The sequence below is a fragment of the Somniosus microcephalus genome, chromosome 3, assembly GCF_052327205.1.
Source record: "Somniosus microcephalus isolate GS21.2 chromosome 3, FLI_Smic_1.0, whole genome shotgun sequence".
NCBI classification, from domain to species: Eukaryota; Metazoa; Chordata; class Chondrichthyes; order Squaliformes; family Somniosidae; genus Somniosus; species Somniosus microcephalus.
The window spans coordinates 281328414-281348153 of record NC_140989.1 but is presented as its reverse complement, the minus strand read 5'-3'; the positions used below and the strand labels follow the sequence as shown (position 1 = coordinate 281348153).

The 19740-nt window shown below is 44.3% G+C and overlaps 1 protein-coding gene across 7 annotated transcripts in view; it reads left to right on the top strand.

Annotated features, from left to right (window-relative positions):
* Positions 1 to 19740, top strand: part of LOC147122003 (protein odr-4 homolog) — a 440279-nt gene that overhangs the window by 36447 nt on the left and 384092 nt on the right. For 6 of the 7 annotated variants that reach the window (XM_085982624.1, XM_085982628.1, XM_085982625.1 and 3 more), the window contains 3 exons: positions 493 to 611; positions 7337 to 7468; positions 13346 to 13444. In XM_085982624.1, coding sequence (XP_085838750.1) covers positions 513 to 611; positions 7337 to 7468; positions 13346 to 13444 — 330 coding nt within the window. In that variant the 5' untranslated portion in view covers positions 493 to 512. The remainder of the gene's footprint in view (positions 1 to 492; positions 612 to 7336; positions 7469 to 13345; positions 13445 to 19740) is intronic. The other variant, XM_085982626.1, reaches the window with a different exon arrangement.

The following is a 19740-nucleotide window of genomic DNA, read 5'->3' as shown; positions in this document are numbered from 1 at the left end:
CACCTTAGGATTTTCCTTTATTTTGCTCGCCAGTGTTATTTCATGGCCCCTCCTCGCTCTCCTAATTTCTTTTTTAAGTACCCCCCTGCACTTTTTATACTCCTCTAGGACTTCCTCTGTCTTTAGTCCTTTGTATCTGCCAAAAGCCCCCCTTTTTTTTTGCTATTCAAAGACTGACGGCGAGACTGTCTTTTAATAGATCACATTGCATCATGCAAAATAATTATCTGAAACTCGTGATTGCATGAAATAAAACTACATTGCCAATCTGATGGTTTAAAATTATTTATTGAAAATTAGTTACCAGCTTATACAAGTAATCAAAGTACACGGGACATTTATTAGTCTTGCCTAATTCTACGTCCATCTTGAGATTTCATAAAGCTTGATTTCTTAATTTTCTACAGTTACAGTATAATACTCTTAAGTATATTATTGATTTATCTGAAAGTAAGAGTGAAGACTCCTTTCTTTGTGTGTGATTTGGACCAGTTCACCAGGGACATTTCATCATGGGAAGAAGTTACGTCATTGGGGAGTACAGTGAGAAGTATCTGAAGAAGCTGAAGGCAGAAGAGCGATATGGGACAACTGGTATTTTATTGGGGCAGGTAAGCAAACCTAACCATATTCTGTTGACATGTTAAAAGTGATTACGTGGTTTTAAAACTCGAATTTATTGAAAGATAGAAAAAGGAATGAGCTTGCATTTATTGTCTAAACAAGATAAACAATTTAAACATATCGTAGTGAGTTTTTAGTTTTCCTTTATGACTAAAAATACTTGGGCTGTACAAACACGATTGTCATGGATACCAGTCCAATAGCCCCTCTGCCCTTTAGAGATGTGCTTCACCAGCTGTATTTAAGTGCATTTGCATGAACCTGTGCTCAGTCTCTGTTCGTATGTATTCCAAATGTCAGTGCTTGAATGAAGGAAAGTAACATTTAAACTTTTTAGATTGGCATTTTTTTAATACTTATACATAAGCAATACTGTATCCGAGTACTTCATTATTTAAAAAAACTGGTGCAGGACAGCAATGTCTTGCAGCTTTCTTCTTATGTCTGACATTGTTGCAAATAGAGTGATTGTAACCTCATTCTGAACACTAATTCTTAAACATACAGTTTTAACCAAATCATTTTGTGGTGATCAAACTGTGTGAAAGCATCATGTGCCTTTATACAAGCCCTTCTAGAATGGCAAAACTGAAACATCTTCAAGCTCCTTCAAGAAGAAATGGAGAGAGAATCGGAATGTTCTGGAAGTTGATTTGGAAGGATTACAGTACAGGTAGACTATCCTTTATCCGAAAACCTCGGGACCAGCCGAGTTTCGGATAAAGGAGAATTTCGGATTTCGGAAGGTGGGTCGGCGGGGGTCCGCGGGGGGGGGGTCGGCGGGGGGTCGTGCGCACGACTTACGCTGACGCTCAGCGTAAGTCACTCGGGGTCGGCGGGGGTCGGGGCCGGCGGGGTACGCGGGGGGGGGGGGTGGGGGCGGTCGGCGGTTGTCGGGGCCGGCGGGGTCCGCGGGGGGGGTCGGCGGTTGTCGGGGCCGGCGGGGGGGGTCGGGGCCGGCGGGGTCCGCGGGGGGGTCGGCGGTTGTCGGGGCTGGCGGGGTCGGCGGTTGTCGGGGCCGGCGGGGGGTCGTGCGCACGACTTACCCTTTATCCGAACTTCCAAAACTGGAACCCTCTAAAAACCGAAGGTTTTTTCGTTCGTACGCACGACTTACACTGAACGAAAAAACCTTCGGTTTTTAGAGGGTTTCGGTTTTCGGAAGTCCGGATAAAGGGTAGTCTACCTGTACTTGCAATAATCAACACCCTTTTGTTGGAAATATTTCAAAAAGCTATCAAAAGAAACCATTGTAAAGTCTGTGGGTTGTGCAGTTAATAAATACACAGACTTCAGAAGTAACAAACAAACAGGTCTTTACTATTCGAAGGTCCGGGCGAATCTGCCCCAGCAATCCTGCCACAACACTTATATCCTGGTGTGGTCACTATCGGTATTACAGTATACAGAAGCCAAACAAATAGTGCCACACCTAAAGTAGTTCTCTTAAAGGTGAACGGTTACATTCAATAGTTCCCTTAAAGGTAGACGGGTACATACACTACAATCCTCCCTTTTTAGCTTATTACTTACAGAGTCCCCGTTAAACATACATATCTTCAACTTCCTATAAAACAAATTACAGATATAATCTCGGTGGAGTCAATGTCATATAAAACAATTTACAGATATAATCTCGGTGGAAACAGTTCACAGGTTCAGTCTCTGCGGAAACAGTTCATAGATTTAGTCTCTGATCTTGACTCGTTCTGAACAACATTTCTTTGGTGTAGCCGGTTCACCTGGCTCGCGTGACTCCTCCATAGCCTTTTTCTTGACGTAACAGCTTGGACTTTCGTCCTGTTGAACCAGCAGGGCGGACCTTTACAACCAACTGGCTGTCTTGACATTTTCCAGTTTTTCAACTAATTAGCTCCTTTCGTAATGTCCCGCCTGGGATGGTAGAAGTGCTAATATTTTAGACAGTTATTATCTTCTGCTTCTTCTTTTTCTTTTCTGCCTTTTTGAAACTCTCGGAGCTCCTTTCTCGGCTGCCAGCTGTAGCGCCACCAACTCTCTATGTTCCTTAGACCTTAAGTGCTTCATCCGGATTTCAGCACTTTGGGAGTTTTCATCACAAGCTGGGCAGACCACATCCTCGTAATATTCAGTGTCACTCAACAGGTCATGGTAATATTCGGGTTCGTCCTGAGTTAGGCCAGCGAGAGAGCCTTCTTCTTCCTCCTCACCCGTCTGGACGTTAGCTGACGGTGGTTCCTTCCCTAGACATCTTTCTTGAAAAGACTTCTTCATGCATTCATATTCATCCCACTCTTCCTGGGTTATCTGCCATTCCTTCACGACGGACCTCATTTGTGAGTTCAATACCTTCCCTTCCATCGGGAATTGCGTTATCAGGCTATTTAAACCTTCTACTGAAGTAACGGTTTCCACATTCTTCTGTTCACCTTGACGTGATTCAACGTACTTTTGGCATCCTTGTAAAATTTGTGTTGCCACCTCAGCTATCTCCGTGACTTTTGATAGCTCCGAACTCGTTCCCCCTGAAGATTGAAGCCCGTGTTCAGATTGTTCCCCTTGCAGAGTCTTGTCCTTCAGCATATGAAGGAGTTGGCTGACCGTTAACTCTTCCCTGGGAACACGGTGGATCAGAGTCTTCTCCATTTCATCCACCTCTTTCTCCAATACTTCCACCTTACGTTCCTCTTGAACTTTGGCTTTCAGCGCTAGGAAAAGTTGCGCCCTGATGCTCTCTAGTTCATGTTCAGGGACCATTCTTACAGTCTCTGAGTTTCTTACAGTTTCCTTTTCTTCCACTGCAAGGATTCCCAGTTGAATCTGTTCTTCAAGTTGTTGAACCTCGGTCATTGCCGCCTCATATTTGTCTTGGGTGTCCTTCAATGTTTTTATGAGTTCTTGGACATCCTGTCTTTCATGCTCTGCCATGTTTTTCACCTCTAATTTCTCATCTATGGATGGAACTTCTACCGATGAGTCTGTCTTGGCCTTGAGCTCATCAAGAATTTCCTGCAGCCTTTGGACTTCTTGCTCATGTTCAACCTTTAGTTGTTCATATGCTTCTACTGAAACTAGCTTTTCGGAGGCTGCCGAGTTAACCCCCTCCAGAATTGTAGCCTGGGCCTGTTCATACTGTTCTTTCAACTTCTCACACTCTGCTTGTAAGGAGTCGTAGAGAAGAACTGGAATAAAATCCTGGCTTCCTGAAGATTCCTCTTCCTTTGGTTCATTCTGTAAATATTCTAGTTCCTGAACAGCATCAGGGGAATGTGATTGGTATTTGGCCACGATGGCTCTATGGTCGCTCTCTGCTTGAGCTAGCTGTCTCTGTTGTCTTTCCAGGTTCTCCCATTCGGTGTCCCAGAACTTTTCCATATTTTTCATCTCTTGTACGAGACGGTCACTCAACTGTTCTAATTGTTGTCGTACCTTGACATAAGTTTGCGTCCGAGCTCGGTGTTCTTCCGTCGTGGACGAATCCTTTGCTTGAACAGGCTCAGAATTCTCTGTCAACCTGGAGTTCTGCTCTGCAGCTTTATTCTTCTTGGTACCATAAGTCCTTCTGCATGTCTTCGTTTTCTTCCCCATCGTCGGCAAGTCCCTTTTAGCCTTGTCTTCCATATTCGACTTGGTCTTATCATCATCCATTTCAGAATCTGAGCTAATAGCTTGCACCGAGTCCTCCCTCATTATGGCTTTTAGGTAATGCCATTCCATGTCTATTTTCTTAATCCACTCCCGTCCTAGAAGTGGTGGTCCTCCCTCAGGTAATACGTACAAGTTCATTCTTGGGTGTTCTTTACCCCTATCTCTCACCTTGACTCTTATTTTCCCCACGGGGTATACGTTATGCCCCGTGTATGTCTGTAATACGAACTTGGTATTTCTTAAAGGTATGTGAGAGAATAGCCGGTGGTAGTCCCTTCGGTTGATGACTGATAGAGCTGATCCAGTGTCCAGCTCCATTCTTACTTGGACTCCAGCTATTTTTAGTATGACCCAGATGGTCTGTAGATCCGTTTCTTTACCCACATTGTGGATTCTCAGACTACCCAGCTCCTGGTTGTTTGGGTCTGAGTCTGAATTCTGTTCGTCTGAACTCTTCTCAGCCACCTTGTGTACCTTGTACTTTTCTTGTGGTGGCTTCCTTTGATTGTTGGTCTTTTTCCCGGACCGGCATACCTTCGCGATGTGACCCAGTTTGCCACATTTCCTACACTCTTGGTTCTTAAACCAGCATTGATTCTGGTCATGCGTTGTCTTCCCACAACGGTAGCATTTTGTTGTGCTTGAAGTAATTTGGTCCACCCCGAGTGCCGCCGCCTTTAGTTGCATTTCCGCCGTTCCTTTCGCTGCGGCTTCGTGCGATGCAGCTATAAGGACAGCCCTGTCCAGTGTGAGGTCGTTCTCTTCCAGTAGTCGCTTCTGCGTCCCTTCTTTGGACAATCCGCATACGAACTTGTCCCGCAGCGCTTCTGTCAGATTCCCTCCGAACTGGCAGTATTTCGCTAGCCTACGCAGTTCGACCAAGTATTCCGCATTGCTTTCGTCTTTCTTCTGCGTTCTTGCGTAGAATTTGAATCGTTCAGCCAGCATCAACGGTGTGGGGTTCAAGTGGTCCTTCAGCACAGCCACAATCTCTTCGAAGGTCTGATCCGCTGGTTTATTTGGTGCTATTAGATGCTTCAAGAGCCCGTATGTTTTTGCCCCCATCGTGTTTAGCAATGTTATCGCCTTGTCGTCTTCCTCTATTTTGTTGGCTTCGCAATAGATCTCTATGCGTTCCACGTACGTGGCCCAGTCTTCTATTTCAGAATTAAAGTCGTTAATATTCCCTCGCTTAGGCATCTTTCTTCCCTTGGGAGCAGCACCAGTATTTCTTTAAGTATTCTTATTTATTTGTTTGTTTCTAAGATGGCGGTTTTCCCGCGAAATCGGCAGTTTCCCGCTCTTTCCTTCTCTCCCCGCCCACTTCAATGGCGGTATGTCAGTTAAGATGGCGGTTTTCCCACGAAAATGGCAGTTTCCCGCTCTTCCTTTCTCGCCCCGCCCACTTCAATGGCGGTTTCCCGCTTCTGGCGTCTTCTCCGCCTAATGGCGGCTTCCCGCGTTTCTTCCCGGTGGAAGGGGTACGCTTCCCCCACAGCGGACAGGTTCAGCCGCTGGCTGGCTTCCGCACAGCTCCCCTTACTCGGCTCTGTCTTTTCCTCCCGCCCGCACGGCTCTACCGGCGCTGGGTACACCCCGTTAACGGAGGACAGTTCAGCCGCTGGACTGGCTCTCGCGCAGTCTCTCCGTACCCGGCTCTGTCGCTCTCTCTCCCGCACGTTCGGTGCTACCGGCCCTGGGTACCCCGTTGGTGGAGAACAGTTCAGCCGCTGGACTGGCTCTCGCACAGTCTCTCTCCCCTTGCTCGGCTCTGTCTCTCCCTCTCCCGCACGTTCGGTTCTACCGGCTCTGGGTACCCCGTTGGTGGAGGACAGCTCAGCCGCTGGACTGGTTCTCGCGCAGTCTCTCTCCCCTTGCTCGGCTCTGTCTCTCTCTCCCACCCGCACGGTTCCTGTTCGCCTCCCAGCCCTCTCGCAGACCGGTGTTTCCCTCCCCGGCTGCGGCTGGGTTTCTCTTCCCGCGCCTACTCACAGTCTCAGCGCTGCGGTCGCTGCCCGGTTTTCCCGCCAATCGAGGTCCGACTGTCTCACGACGCCGTTGGACCCGACTTTCTGACCGGCTCCGTTCCCCCCCTCGACCGTGGTCGAGTGCACAGCCCTTATCCTCCGGATATTCTCTACACCTTCCCCTACTCACAGTCTCCGCGGCCGCCTTGATTCCAGCTGATCGGCTCACTCCGCACCGTGGTAGAAGGGTAGTCAGTGCCTGTTGCAGATGGAAGCTTTTATTGCTAAAGTCTTCCTCCTTCCTCCGGCTGCAGCCTCGCGTTTTCTTTCAGCAGCACGCCGAGGGCGGTTGCCTCTCTTTGACGCTCTTCGTTGCTTTGGTAGTCTTGCCGCAGGGTACGATCGGACTCGTCGCCACTGTAAAGTCTGTGGGTTGTGCAGTTAATAAATACACAGACTTCAGAAGTAACAAACAAACAGGTCTTTACTATTCGAAGGTCCGGGCGAATCTGCCCCAGCAATCCTGCCACAACACTTATATCCTGGTGTGGTCACTATCGGTATTACAGTATACAGAAGCCAAACAAATAGTGCCACACCTAAAGTAGTTCTCTTAAAGGTGAACGGTTACATTCAATAGTTCCCTTAAAGGTAGACGGGTACATACACTACAACCATAACTTTACTTGGCCAAGTATATTCCATTGACTGTTCTATAATATTGTGAATTTTTAAAAATTAATCTTAATCGCTTGCCTTAGGCCAAAAATGTGAAGGTAAGAACTATGTGTGTATCCACTAACCCTTTACTTGTACTCAAAAGTGTATTTCAAATGAGAGCACAAGAACATTGGAGCTGGTTTTTTTTGAGGGGTGGAAATCACTATATTCATGGTCAACTGAATAGGATTTTCAGAAATTGTGTGCTTTTATTCGTAAATTAATGAGTAATTGTAAGCAGTGGCCAGATTTAATTCTCATATGGTGATAACCCCGTGCTCCACTCAAGTGAGCAATATAGAGCCCTGATCTGTGAAGTGAAATTACAGAATACCTTTTTATTTCGTAGTTGTGCATTCAGATGCATTTGTGTGACCAGACTTTCTACCATTTTTCAGATTACGCCAATGAAAACCTATATAATATTTGCTGCTCGAACCCCACTTAAAGATCAGGCTGAACTTCCACCAGAAAATCCAAATGAAATGAATGCAAATGACATTGAGTGGGTATCTGAGCATGCTCGACAGGTCAGTGCTACATTAAAATAATTTCTGTTATTTAAAGGGAGTAAAAGGTTCTCAGATTTATATTTAAGCTATTTGATCTCCTGTAATGTTGCATTACAGGACCATGTTTTGTCTTCAGATCAAGCAGGGTTGGGGCGGGAGAAAAGGGGAGAGGGAGGGAGTCAAAGAACAGGGAGAGGAAGGCAGTGGGGGGAGAAGGGGACAAGGAGAGGAAGAGGTGGGTAAGAGGCCAGGGGGGACTATTTCAGTGGAATGAGGGAGAGGGTTGGATAAGTACCCCAGTGGGAGTTTTTAAAAAATACAATGGAAGATCAACTGAACATGTACACTAAGATGGTATGCAAAATGCACCAATTGGAGGTAGATGCCCAAAATCAAGAAAAATAATTTCTTTTAAATGTGGAGAAGCCAGTGAAAACTGGATTTCCTAAATTTGTCTCTCCCAAATTAAACAGGTGACTGTTTGCTTTGGTAGCTGTGTTGTCCCTTAGAGATGGCGTGGGTGTCAGGGAATTCTCTTTTCCTCAAAAGTAATATCAATATTGAATGGTCCCAGAATGGGCTGTGGACTAGAATAACAAATCAGCAGGGAGGGGAATGGCAGTGACTGACAACTGGTCCAAGGCAGGTGGAGAGCAGCAATTGATTTCTGAGGGTGCACTGACAGTGGGCTCTGGAAGCAGAGGCCTATAATGGCTGGAGACAGAAGCGAGTAGGGATTAGAACTGGCCCAGAATGGGCTGGCGGTATTAAATAAATCAAAATAGAGGCTCACCAGAAATTCTGCTGGGAGAAAGATTTACAAGAATGATTCCAGGGATGAGGGACTTCAATTACGTGGATAGACTGGAGAAGCTGGGTTGCTCTCCTTGGAGCAGAGAAAATTGAGAGGAGATTTGATAGAGGTGTTCAAAATCATGAGGGGTCTAGACAGAGTAGATAGAGACAAACTGTTGCCATTGGCAGAACAGTCGATAACCAGAGGACACCGATTTAAGGTGATTGGCAGAAGATCCAAAGGCGACATGAGGGGAAAAAAATGATGCAGCGAGTGGTTATGATCTGGAATGCAATGCCTGAAAGGGTGGTGGAGGCAGATTCAATAGTGGCTTTCAAAAGGGAATTGAATAATTACCTTAAGGAAAAAAAAAATACAGGGCTACGGAGAAAGGGCGGGGGAGTGAGACTAGCTGAAGTGCTCTTGCAGAGAGTCGGCACGGGCTTAATGGGCTGAATGGCCTCCTTCTGTGCTGTAACGATTCTCTGATTCTATCTTGTGGAGAGGGGGAGGGAAGAGGCAAACCTCAGACGTGAAGGCTACATAATTTGCAGCAGCCAGAGCACGTGTCCAGATCAATAGGGGCAGTGGACAAAATACCAACATGCAATGGGCAAGTACCCTTTTTCAATTGAACCTGCAGCAAGAGTGCAAAAGTAACAGGGCAGTATTGTGGAGTAAAATTAGGTGGGGATTCAATCAGATTGCATCAGTCCATTGGGTCAGTACAAAGGGGCTATCACATTGGCCCAGAAATTCAGGTCGGAGGCTTCCCCCGACCTGCACTTACCTTGCGCGCCGGCCGTTGAGCTGTGGGCATCTGGGGCCTGGACCAGCTGCCGGCGCGCAGTGCTTGCGTATCCCAGGGGTGCAGTTAGTTCGATGCGTCCCCATGGATCACGTGGGCCATGGAGAGCCAATCGGAGCAGGGAATGCTCCATTCATAAGTCTGACAGGAAGTGCTGTCAAACTTAGAAATACTATGGGCCCCTTCTTCTTACAAAACATCACTAAATCTTCAAATAATTTTTTTTTTTAAATAAACGATAAATTACATGAAATAACTATTTTAAACAATTTTAATTTTTGAAAAAAATAATTTTATTTTCTAACGGGACTAAAAATAAACTTACCTTGCTTTAAAGTATTTAAAAATAATAAACCTGTGGAAAAAATGTTTTAATTTTAATTAATTCACCACTTACCTTGTAAAAAGCAGGCCTTAGGACTGCTTTTTACATGTCTAACTTCTGCAGACTTACCCTCCCGGGAAAACCTGTTTAAAAAAAAAAAAAAATGAAGTTCGATGCGCACGCACAGCCTCCCCCGCGCACGCGTTTGACCTCTGAACCCCTTCGTTCAGGGGAACGGAAGTGCCGGTTTCCCGCACATGCGCAATGCATGCAGGAAACCGGCACTTCCATTGGGCCTACGGGTGAGTACCCCGTGTGTACTCACCCGTGGAGACCCGAATTTCTGGACCTATATAATGTTAGCTGCAGCCACTATACTTAATGGCCGAGAAATTGGGTTGGGGCGCCAAAGTGACGCAAAAGTCACCTGAGCGCAGGATTTAGCGCAGCGATCGGAGTAATACCGATCGCCAGAAATTCAGTTCCAGTGCCGCTCGAGGGACACGGGGCGAGGCTCGAGGCGCTCTGCGTACCTCTTAGGGCGCTGAAACTGATTATCGCAGCGCAACGTGCCGCAGCACCACACGCTGCGGCACGGCATGCTGCGGTACTGCAGGCCTTCCTCCCACTGTTAAGGGGGAGGTGCCTGCAACAGCGCGATCCCCGCTTGCGAGTGCCGGCAAATGAGCCCGGCACCAAGGAGAAGTGCTGGGCTCTCGGGAAACAGCCGGCAATGCCGCGGGGGGGAGGGGTGGTTAGGAGGCCGGGGACGGAGGTGCTGGCAGGCGGCCGCCCCGCACCTCCACCTTAACTTGCGCCGCTGCCGGCACAGTAAGGCCCCGTGAACCGGGCGCGGGTAGCGAACGGCGCAACTGCGACGTTCGCTACCAAATATCGCGAATGGGGCGCTGCGCACACCGATGACGTCATCGGTGGCGGCGCAGCGCAAATGCCTAACGCCACCATTAGCGCCCCTACTGAATATCGTGGGAGACGCAGCCAGTGGCGCTACAACCACTGACTGCCTCTTTAGGCGCTAACAGGTGGCGCTACTCACCCAATGTCTCCCCCAATGAGTCATGTAACATTGCGCTCACAATGCCATCTACAGGTGTGATACCATTAGAATTTTGAGACCACGTACTATTTTATAATATACTATTTGATGTCTCTGGGTGTTACATATGGGTAGGAAAGACCAATTAATTTTTTTAAGCAAAGCAGAGTTAGAGACTAGAGGATAACAGATCTAATGTAGGGGAGAGGAAAGGGGGTGGGTGAGGCAATTAGAAGGGGGAGAGGATGAGAGGTGGTGGGGGGAACAGGAGGAGCAGTGGGAGAGGATTGGAGAGGGAGAGGAAGGGAGTATTGAGAGGAATTTAGATTAGTGGGGGTAGGGAATTGAGGAATTGGGGAAGGAGAAATATAACCCATTCAAGGGGGTGCTGTGGATGGAAAATGCAGGTGGGGGGAGGAGGGGGGGCGTTACTGTAAAAGTGGAAATAAAGCCGGGTAGAGGTAGCCTGTGAAGGGCAACCGCAGCCACTGGGGGATTGGTTTGGAATGGGATTAGCAGTGAGTAGAAGAAATCTTGCTCATTAATGAGGGGAGGGGCTGAAATCTTGCCAGTAGTGGGAGGCCAAAAATTTCCATGTGGGGCGTTGTGTTAGCCTAAGTGTTGCTCAGTGTTTGAGGGGGAGGGGGGATTTATGGCCAAGTCACGTACAGCTGTAATGGTGGAGGTCTAAGGCCGAACTCTACAATACCATTAGAATCTTGAAACCACTCACCGTCTTTAATATATTAAAGATTAACTCAATTACATTGAGGATAACATTGGCACAAAACTTGCTGAAGACACACACCATTCTAATGGCACAAAATTCCCAGGAAAGTATGGTGTAAGTGGCTCACTCCACTATTACGCAGCGCCATAATTTCCTGCAAATTATGTGCCGCTCTGCTGTTTACCCTGCCAAAAAGGTTGGAACAGCAAATGTTCATAGCTCCGCCCCCCCCTTTAAAATCAGTGGTGATCACAAGTTTGCTGAACTAACACCTGCAATTACCACGGCCACTTAGACCGTTAAAGAATGGTGCTGGTGGGCTTTCTAATTTAAACATCTATTGCTATTTCATCTCTATTATTTTCATTCCACTGTGAGTTTAAACTTTAATTACATATAACGCTTTCTAGAATCAACTGAATGAATCAATTAGTTTTCCATTTTAAAATAAGTTTTCCATTTTAAAATAAAACAGTACTCTGTTCACTAATGACCCTTTTTACAATCAGGTATGTTATGTTTTTATTTAAGTAATATAAGAACATAAAATATGGCAACAATGCAGAAGGTGCAATTATGTTTGACCCAGAGACGAGAGGCAACGCAAAAATAAAGCTTAACCTCGAAGACCTGTTCATTAATTTGCCTGTATTTTAATTCAGTGTTTGGTTCAAGAATACATCAGCATTATGGATTTAAAGATCAGGCATGATCTAATGAAATGGCGGAACAGGCTCGAGGGGCTGAATGGCGTACTCCTGTTCCTATGTTCCTAAAGGGATGTCAGTTTTGTGGGTTTTAAGGAGATGTTAGGGATACTTTGCGACTATTCCAACCTGTTATTTCTATAGTATGACGACTCACTATAGGAACAGAAAAGAATTTTCCAGTCCAAAGTTCACAAAATATATGAGCAAGCCAGGACTAAATGGCAGCAGATCAATTTTAGCACAAGCCTCAACCTTTTATACAGTTGCTAATTACATGTCTGAAACCAAAGGGAAACTATATTTTTACTCTTCATTAAAGATATAAACAGTTCACATTTAATCAGCATTTTTTAAGCCAGGATCAGGTACCTGGCTAATTTTTTTCAAGCCTTTTGCTGTTAGATTTTTCTTTGCCCAAAAACTAATTTCACTTTCATGTTTTGAAAGTTCTCATACCCGTGCTATTAAATCTTTTAACTATAATTCAATTACTGGGACTATCCATTGGCCGTGCCACTTCTGATTCGCTGTTATGCTTGCTGTTACGTATTCTAATCAATTCTCCAGCAAATTTTGCCATAAATTTGCCACTAGAAGATAATGAGCACAATGGTCTAACTTATGGCTCTTGTTGCCATTGCAGCAAATTCCAGGTCATTGTCTTTCTTAACTTAATGCACTTTCAGCAGTTTATTGGACACAACAAAAGCAACAACAGGTGTACAATCAGTCGTTTATCTCACTCACATGCACATAGTCTTTTTTTAATATAAATTTTACCTGATTATGGATTTTAAAATGTGTCCTCTAGTTTTCTTCACATCATTTTGAAGCATATTTGAGCAGAAGCTACTAGACTCTTCCATCAGGACAGCTGATTGATTGTAGTGATGCATTTTGGGAAATATGCACTGCATGCGCCAAATTCAGCTCAGGGTCACAGCTTTAGTCAAGAATAACAAGTCCAAGCCTAGGCTTTTGGGAGAGGCTGAGGTCTTCAAGTGAAAAGTTTAATTAAAGCATTAAAAGACAAGACAAGTCAGCGGATAAACTTAATCATATATCATGGTGAATGTCATGTTTTCATTTTTTTTTCAATTTGGGACTTTAGAAGCTCAGACTGAAAAATAAAATGAATAGTGAAACATTTTTCAGAATGCATTTAAACTATTTGTGGGAACCAGGTAGCCAGATTACCAAAAGGTGATATATTCTCACTATAAAAAAGTGAAATGCCACTAAACCTCAGGGCTGCTATATTTTCATAATTTTAACAAGGCATGCTAGACTATCACCATTTTTCAGTTTACTCAAAAAATCACAAGTTTTATTCTGATTTAAATTAGGACATGGTACCTTCATTGTTTTCAGGATTTTGTTTTTTGCTTTTATTTACATATTTGATTTACTGATAAATATAGAATATATATATAAATATACATTATCCAATTGTTCCCCATGTACTCCAGATTTCCAGGATGTTGCCAGGAGGGATATTGGTACTTGGAGTGTTTCTTATCAGACCTCCAAAAATGTCAAAAGAGGAAGCTCAGGATATTTTTTGGAAAGTGAGTACAAGGGCCGTAGCCATTTTGTTTTGCTATCATTAGAAGCTTGTATGTGCTTTCTATATTATGGAATGTAGATCGAAGGGAACAAGTGTTCATGACAAAGTTTTCAACTGCAGTATTGCCTGGATATATAAAAAGTGTTTAGCATATTTAGGGAAATATTGTTATAAAAATTCTTCTTTTCGGTATCTTCTATATACTACAGAGATAGGTTAGAATGACCCAGATTCAGTCTTTCTAAGGCGTTTTTGATTTTGTGTGCTGGCATATAACTCCTGTAGGGTTTATGAATATTAACATAAAAATAGCTAACATACAGTGACATAAAATAGTTGATATACAGGAAACTTTCTGGTATCCGGCACCGACGGGACCGAGCTGGTGCCGTTAGTTCAAAACTGCCGTAGAAACCAGCGCTAATGTTAAAACATACGGAGCTCAGAGCTCCGTGTGAAGCAACAAACCCTGTTGCTTAGCAACAGCTTCAAAACAGTCGGGGCAGCTTGCAAGCATCTAGCTGAAGCTGTTGCTTAGCTACAGAGACGCTTGCAGAGCCAGGACTGGAGAAAAGAAGCAACGAAAAGAAAAAAAATTATCTGAACCGACTCCTGAATTTTGCCGGCAGATAGAGCTTTCCGGACATTTAACCTCCGGATAAACGAAAGTTTCCTGTATTATGCATTATGTGAAAGTGGAGTTAGCCTAAGTTAGAAACTCAGACATTCAGTGCAGACAGGTTGTCAAGGCAACAATGATGAGACATTTCACAGGATCAGGTACAGGAAACTTTGGTTTATCCGGAGGTTGTATGTCCAGAAACCTCGATCTACTGGCAGAAATCAGGAGCCGTTTTGTTAGTTTTTTTTTCCAACAGTCAAAGTCTGTAAAGTCTCTCTGAAGCTGTTGCTAAGCTACAGAGGTGCATCTAAGGTACGGGCCGACTGTTTAGAAGCTGTTGCTAAGCAACAGTGTTTGTTGTCAGATACGGAGATGAAAACCTCCGTATGCTTCAACATTAACGCTGGTATGTCCGGCAGTTTTGATAGATCAGCAACAGCTCAGTCCCGTCGGTGCCGGATATAACAAAGTTTCCTGTAGTTGGAACATAAAAAGATAAGGAGGAAGAACAGGACTTTCTCTTGTTTTTAACCACAATATAGGCTTAAGCAAGAATTAGTGATAGAATAGATTAGATTATAATATGTGATGTTTATACCCATGACTGTGAAATTAAGAAATAACATAATTAAGTAGGCAAATTAGTTCAGGGATAATGAGAAAATTACTGAAGGAAAGCAACTGAATACTGCTAGGTATCAAGGAATATGTCTTAAATCACAGATTAGAAAGGTTGCAGTTGTCTTTTGCTAGCTTCCTACCAAAATCCAGCAGAGAAGTGAAATAGATGATCACTACAGGATATAATAAGTGAGGGTATACTGATGTAAATGGGCAGCTTGAACATAAGACACCAAGGAGGAGAAATTCACTATTGAAGTATTTGGGGGAATTAACTTTTAAAAGTTTGAAAAGTTAGCGCCAGGCGCTAACGATTTCAAACTTTTGAAAAATTCGCCGTTTGCACTCCAAGAAGGAAGTGGAGCGCTAAAGCGCTCCACTTCCTTCTTGGAGCGCAATTGACAGCAGGCGGGGTGGAGACTTCAGCAGCGCTGCACACTGGGCTGTGCAGTGCTACCGCGTTCAAAGGCTCCTTCCCTCCCTTAAAGGGAACAAAAGAGCATAAGAAATTAGAGCAGAAGTAGGCCATTTGGCCCTTTGAGCCTGCTTCGCCATTCAGTAAGATCATGGCTGATGTTTTACCTCATCTCCACTTTCCTGAACTATCCCGATATCCCTTGATTCCCTTAATATTCAAGGACCTGTTGATCTCTGTCTTGAATATACTCAACGACTGAGCCTCCTCAGCCCTCTGGGGTAGAGAACTCCAAAGATTCACCACCCTTTGAGTGAAGAAATTTCTCCTCATCTCAGTCCTAAATGGCCGACCCCTTATTCTGAGACTGTAACCCCTGTTTCTAGACTCCCCAGCCAGGGGAAACATCCTCCCTGCATCTACCCTGTCAAGTCCTGTATGGTTTGTATGTTTCAGTGAGATCAACTCTCATTCTTCTAAACTCTAGAGAATATAGGCCTAGTCTACTCCAATCTGTCCTCATAGGACAATCCCCCCATCCCAGGAACCAGTCTGGTGAACCTTCGTTGCACGCCCTCTATGGCAAGTATATCCTTCCTTAGGTAAGGAGACCAAAACTGTACACAGTACTCCAGGGTATGGTCTCACCAGGGCCCTATATAATTGCAGTAAGACGCCTTTACTCTTATATTCAAATCCTCTTGTAATAAAGGCCAACATACCATTTGCTTGCTGTACCTGCATGTTAACTTTCAGTGATTCGTGTACAAGGACACCCAGGTCCCTCTGAACACCAACATTTCCTAATCTCTTGCCATTTAAAAAATGCTCTGCTTTTCTATTTTTCCTACCAAAGTGGATAACTTCACATTTCTCCACATTATATTCCATTTGCCATGTCCTTGCCCACTTACTTAGCCTGTCTATATCCCCTTGAAGCCTCCTTGCATCCTCCTCACAACTTACATTCCGACCCAGCTTTGTATCATCAGTAAATTTGGATATATTACATTTGGTCCCCTCATCCAAATCATTGATGTAGATTGTGAATAGCTGAGGCCCAAGCACTGATCCTTGCGGTACCCACTAGTTTCAGCCTGCCAACCCGAAAATGACCCGTTTATTCCTACTCTCTGTTTTTTGTCTGTTAACCAAGCCTGAATGCATGCTAGTATATTACCCCCAATCCCATGAGCCCTAATTTTGTTTAATAACCTCTTGTGTGGCACCTTATCGAATGCCTTCTGAAAGGGCCATCGCTGCAGGCTCTGCAATATAAAAGGTACCTACCTGGACCACCAAGGCAGTTGCGATCCCGTGCGATCAGCTCGGCACTCAAATTACATAGATAAACTGAACGCAGATTTTTACTTCAAGGTAAATTAGGCCAGTAAAACAAGAGGCCATAAGTTTAAATTACTGAAAATTAAATTTGAAGATCTTAGAAAAAATGTATGCTCATAAGTGGAATAACCTACTGGGGAAGTTAGTTGAGTTACATATCAGAGGAGTTCATAATGCAGTTGGAGTACTAGAGGGGCAAAGTTGATGGCTGAGTGGTCGTTTGCACTCTTATGATGGCGCTGTGTAGGGTGGATGAAAATGAGTTGACTTCTATATGCACTCCAATGCACTTGTAAGTATGTATACAGGCACATTAGCGTTGTCAGGGTAGAACTTGTAGCATAAGGAGAATGCATTTTCTTTTGATGCCAAGAGCTTCTCTTCTGCTGCATTCGTTATGTTGACATCGACTAACGTATCTAGCTTCCAAGATCAATCTGATCAAATTCAAATTGACATCCTGTATGACCTTTCTGCCTCTTTGACACTATTTATGAATCCATTTTTCTCCACCCACTCGCCTTACAGTTGACCTAGGAGGCATTGCACTCATGTAGTTTCAATGTCTTCACCTCATCTTCTCAAACAGTATTTCCTCTCACACTCACATGGCTGCCTCAGTAGTGTCCCAGGGATCCATTCTTGGTTCACCCCATCCATAATTGGCAAACTATCACGTGGCAACAAAATCTACCAGTATAGAGTCACCTTTCACAGGTATGCCAGTGACACCTAACTCTGCCACAAATGTTGATTCTAGACTGTTGCTGTACTATTGGACTGCCTACCCAAGATCAAGTCCTGAATGAGTTGAAATTTCCGACAGCTCAATGTGGGCAAAGTTGACGTTTTTCTTTTTGGCCAGCACTTACGTGCCTTTAGCTTTAACCCAACAACTTTCCTGGCTGCCCACTCAGTCTGGACTAGGTGGAGTGCAATCTTGCTGTTCGTTTGACCCTGAAGTAAGTTTTCAGCACAGCATATAGTCTGTCATCAAGGTCACCATTTCCCCCCGCACCCCTACCACCACCCCCCCCCCCCGCATTGTTGCTGAAATCTCACGAACAGCATCATCACCTTGAGGATCAACTTCTTTAACGCTCTTCTTACTGGCTTCCACTCTTCTGTAAAAGCTTTTATAGATATGTGAAGAGAAAAAGATTGGTGAAGTCAAGCGTAGGTCCCTTGCAGTCAGAATCAGGGGAATTTATAATGGGAAACAAAGAAATGGCAGACCAACTAAATTCATACTTTGGTTCTGTCTTCACAAAGGAGGACACAAATAACCTCCCAGAGATGCCGGGGAACATAGGTCTGATGAAAGGGTGGAACTGAAAGAAATCAGTATTTGTAGGGAAATGGTGTTAGGAAAATTGATGGGACTGAAGGCCGATAAATCCCCAGGGCCTGATAATCTACATCCCAGGGTACTTAAGGAAGTGGCCCTAGAAATAGTAGATGCATTGCTGGTCATCTTCCAGAACTTGATAGACACTGGAACAGTACCCATGGATTGGAGGGTAGCTAATGTTACCCCACTATTCATAAAAGGTGGTAGAGAAAAAGCGGGGAATTATAGACCGGTAAGCCTGACATCGGTAGTGGGGAAAATGCTAGAATCTATTATAAAAGATGTAATAGCAGAGCACTTGGTAAGCAGTGACAGGATCGGACAAAGTCAACATGGATTTACAAAAGGTAAATCATGCTTGACTAATCTACTGGAATTTTTTGAGGATGTAACTGGTAAAATAGATAAGGGAGAACCAGTGGATGTGCTGTATTTGGACTTTCAGAAGGCTTTCGATAAGGTCCCACATAAGAGATTAGCGTGCAAAATTAAGGCACATGGGATTGGGGGCAAGGTATTGACTTGGATAGAGAACTGGTTGGCGGACAGAAAGCAAAGAGTTGGAATAAACGGGTCGTTTTCCGAGTGGCAGGCAGTGACTAGTGGGGTACCGCAAGGATCGGTCCTAGGACCCCAGCTGTTCACAATATATATTAATGATCTGGACGAGGGAATTGGATGTAATATCTCCAAATTTGCAGACGACACAAAGCTGGGTGGGAGGGTAAGCTGTGAGGAGGATGTCGTGAAACTCCAGTACGATTTGGACAGGTTGGGCGATTGGGCAGAAACATGGCAAATGCACTATAATGTGGATAAATGTGAGGTTATCCACTTTGGTAGCAAAAACAGGAAGGCAGATTATTATTTGAATGGCAATAGATTGGGAGAAGGGGAAGTGCAAAGAGACCTGGGTGTTCTTGTGCACCAGTCGCTGAAGGTAAGCAAGCATTGCTGGATCCCTGTGCCCTAGTGAATCAATTTCAAGATCCTCATCCTCATTTTCAAATGCATCCAGTGCCTCATCCCATCTTATTTGAGTAATCTTTACCAGTCAGACATCTGTCCATACCATCTGCTCCAGGAATACTGCTTGTTCCCCACCTTCTGCTGATCTTTGAGCCATCATGCTCCATCCCTCTGGAATTTTCTTCCAAAACTACTCTACCTAAAAATGTGTCTTATTGGCCAGACCTTTAGTCTCCCTATCTGCCTTCTGTTGCCTAGGCCCTAAGCTCTGGAATTCCCTCCCTATACCTCTCCAGCTCTCTACCTCTCTTTACTCCTTTAAGACGCTCCTTAAAACCTATCTCTTTGACCAAGTTTTTGGTCATCTGCCCTAATTTCTCCTTATGTGGTTCGGTGTCAAATTGTTGTCTTATAATACTCCTGTGCGGCGCCTTGGGACATTTTACCACATTAAAGGTGCTATATAAATACAAGTTGTTGTTGTTAAATTGATTCACTTCCTGCATAATATCTGTCCTCTCTAAATCATTCTGAGATATTCTTTTAACTGAAAAGTGCTATATAAATATGTGTTGTTGAGCAACTGAAATGGAAATCCACAGAAAAATCTGGAGTAATAGGCCTCCGATTTTTATTTATATTTATTTGTATTTTTACAAATAAAAAAGATCATAGTATTCCATCTTCCATAGGAAACATTTCATCTATTTCTAATCCAGAAAAAAAAATTAGATTTTAAACATTGGGAACAACCTGTGGTATAAACAGAACATTGTGTAATAGTCTGATAAATATGACCTATGGAGGTGACCTCTACCACCTAAATGTATTACCATGCAGCAATCCTTTACTGATGTGCAGGTTTATACTCTAGCATTCTGTGGTCCATCATGCAACCCACCGTATTATTCCTTGTTGAAAGAAAGAACTAACATTTGCATTGCACTACAGCATGTCTGTCAGTCTATCCTAAAA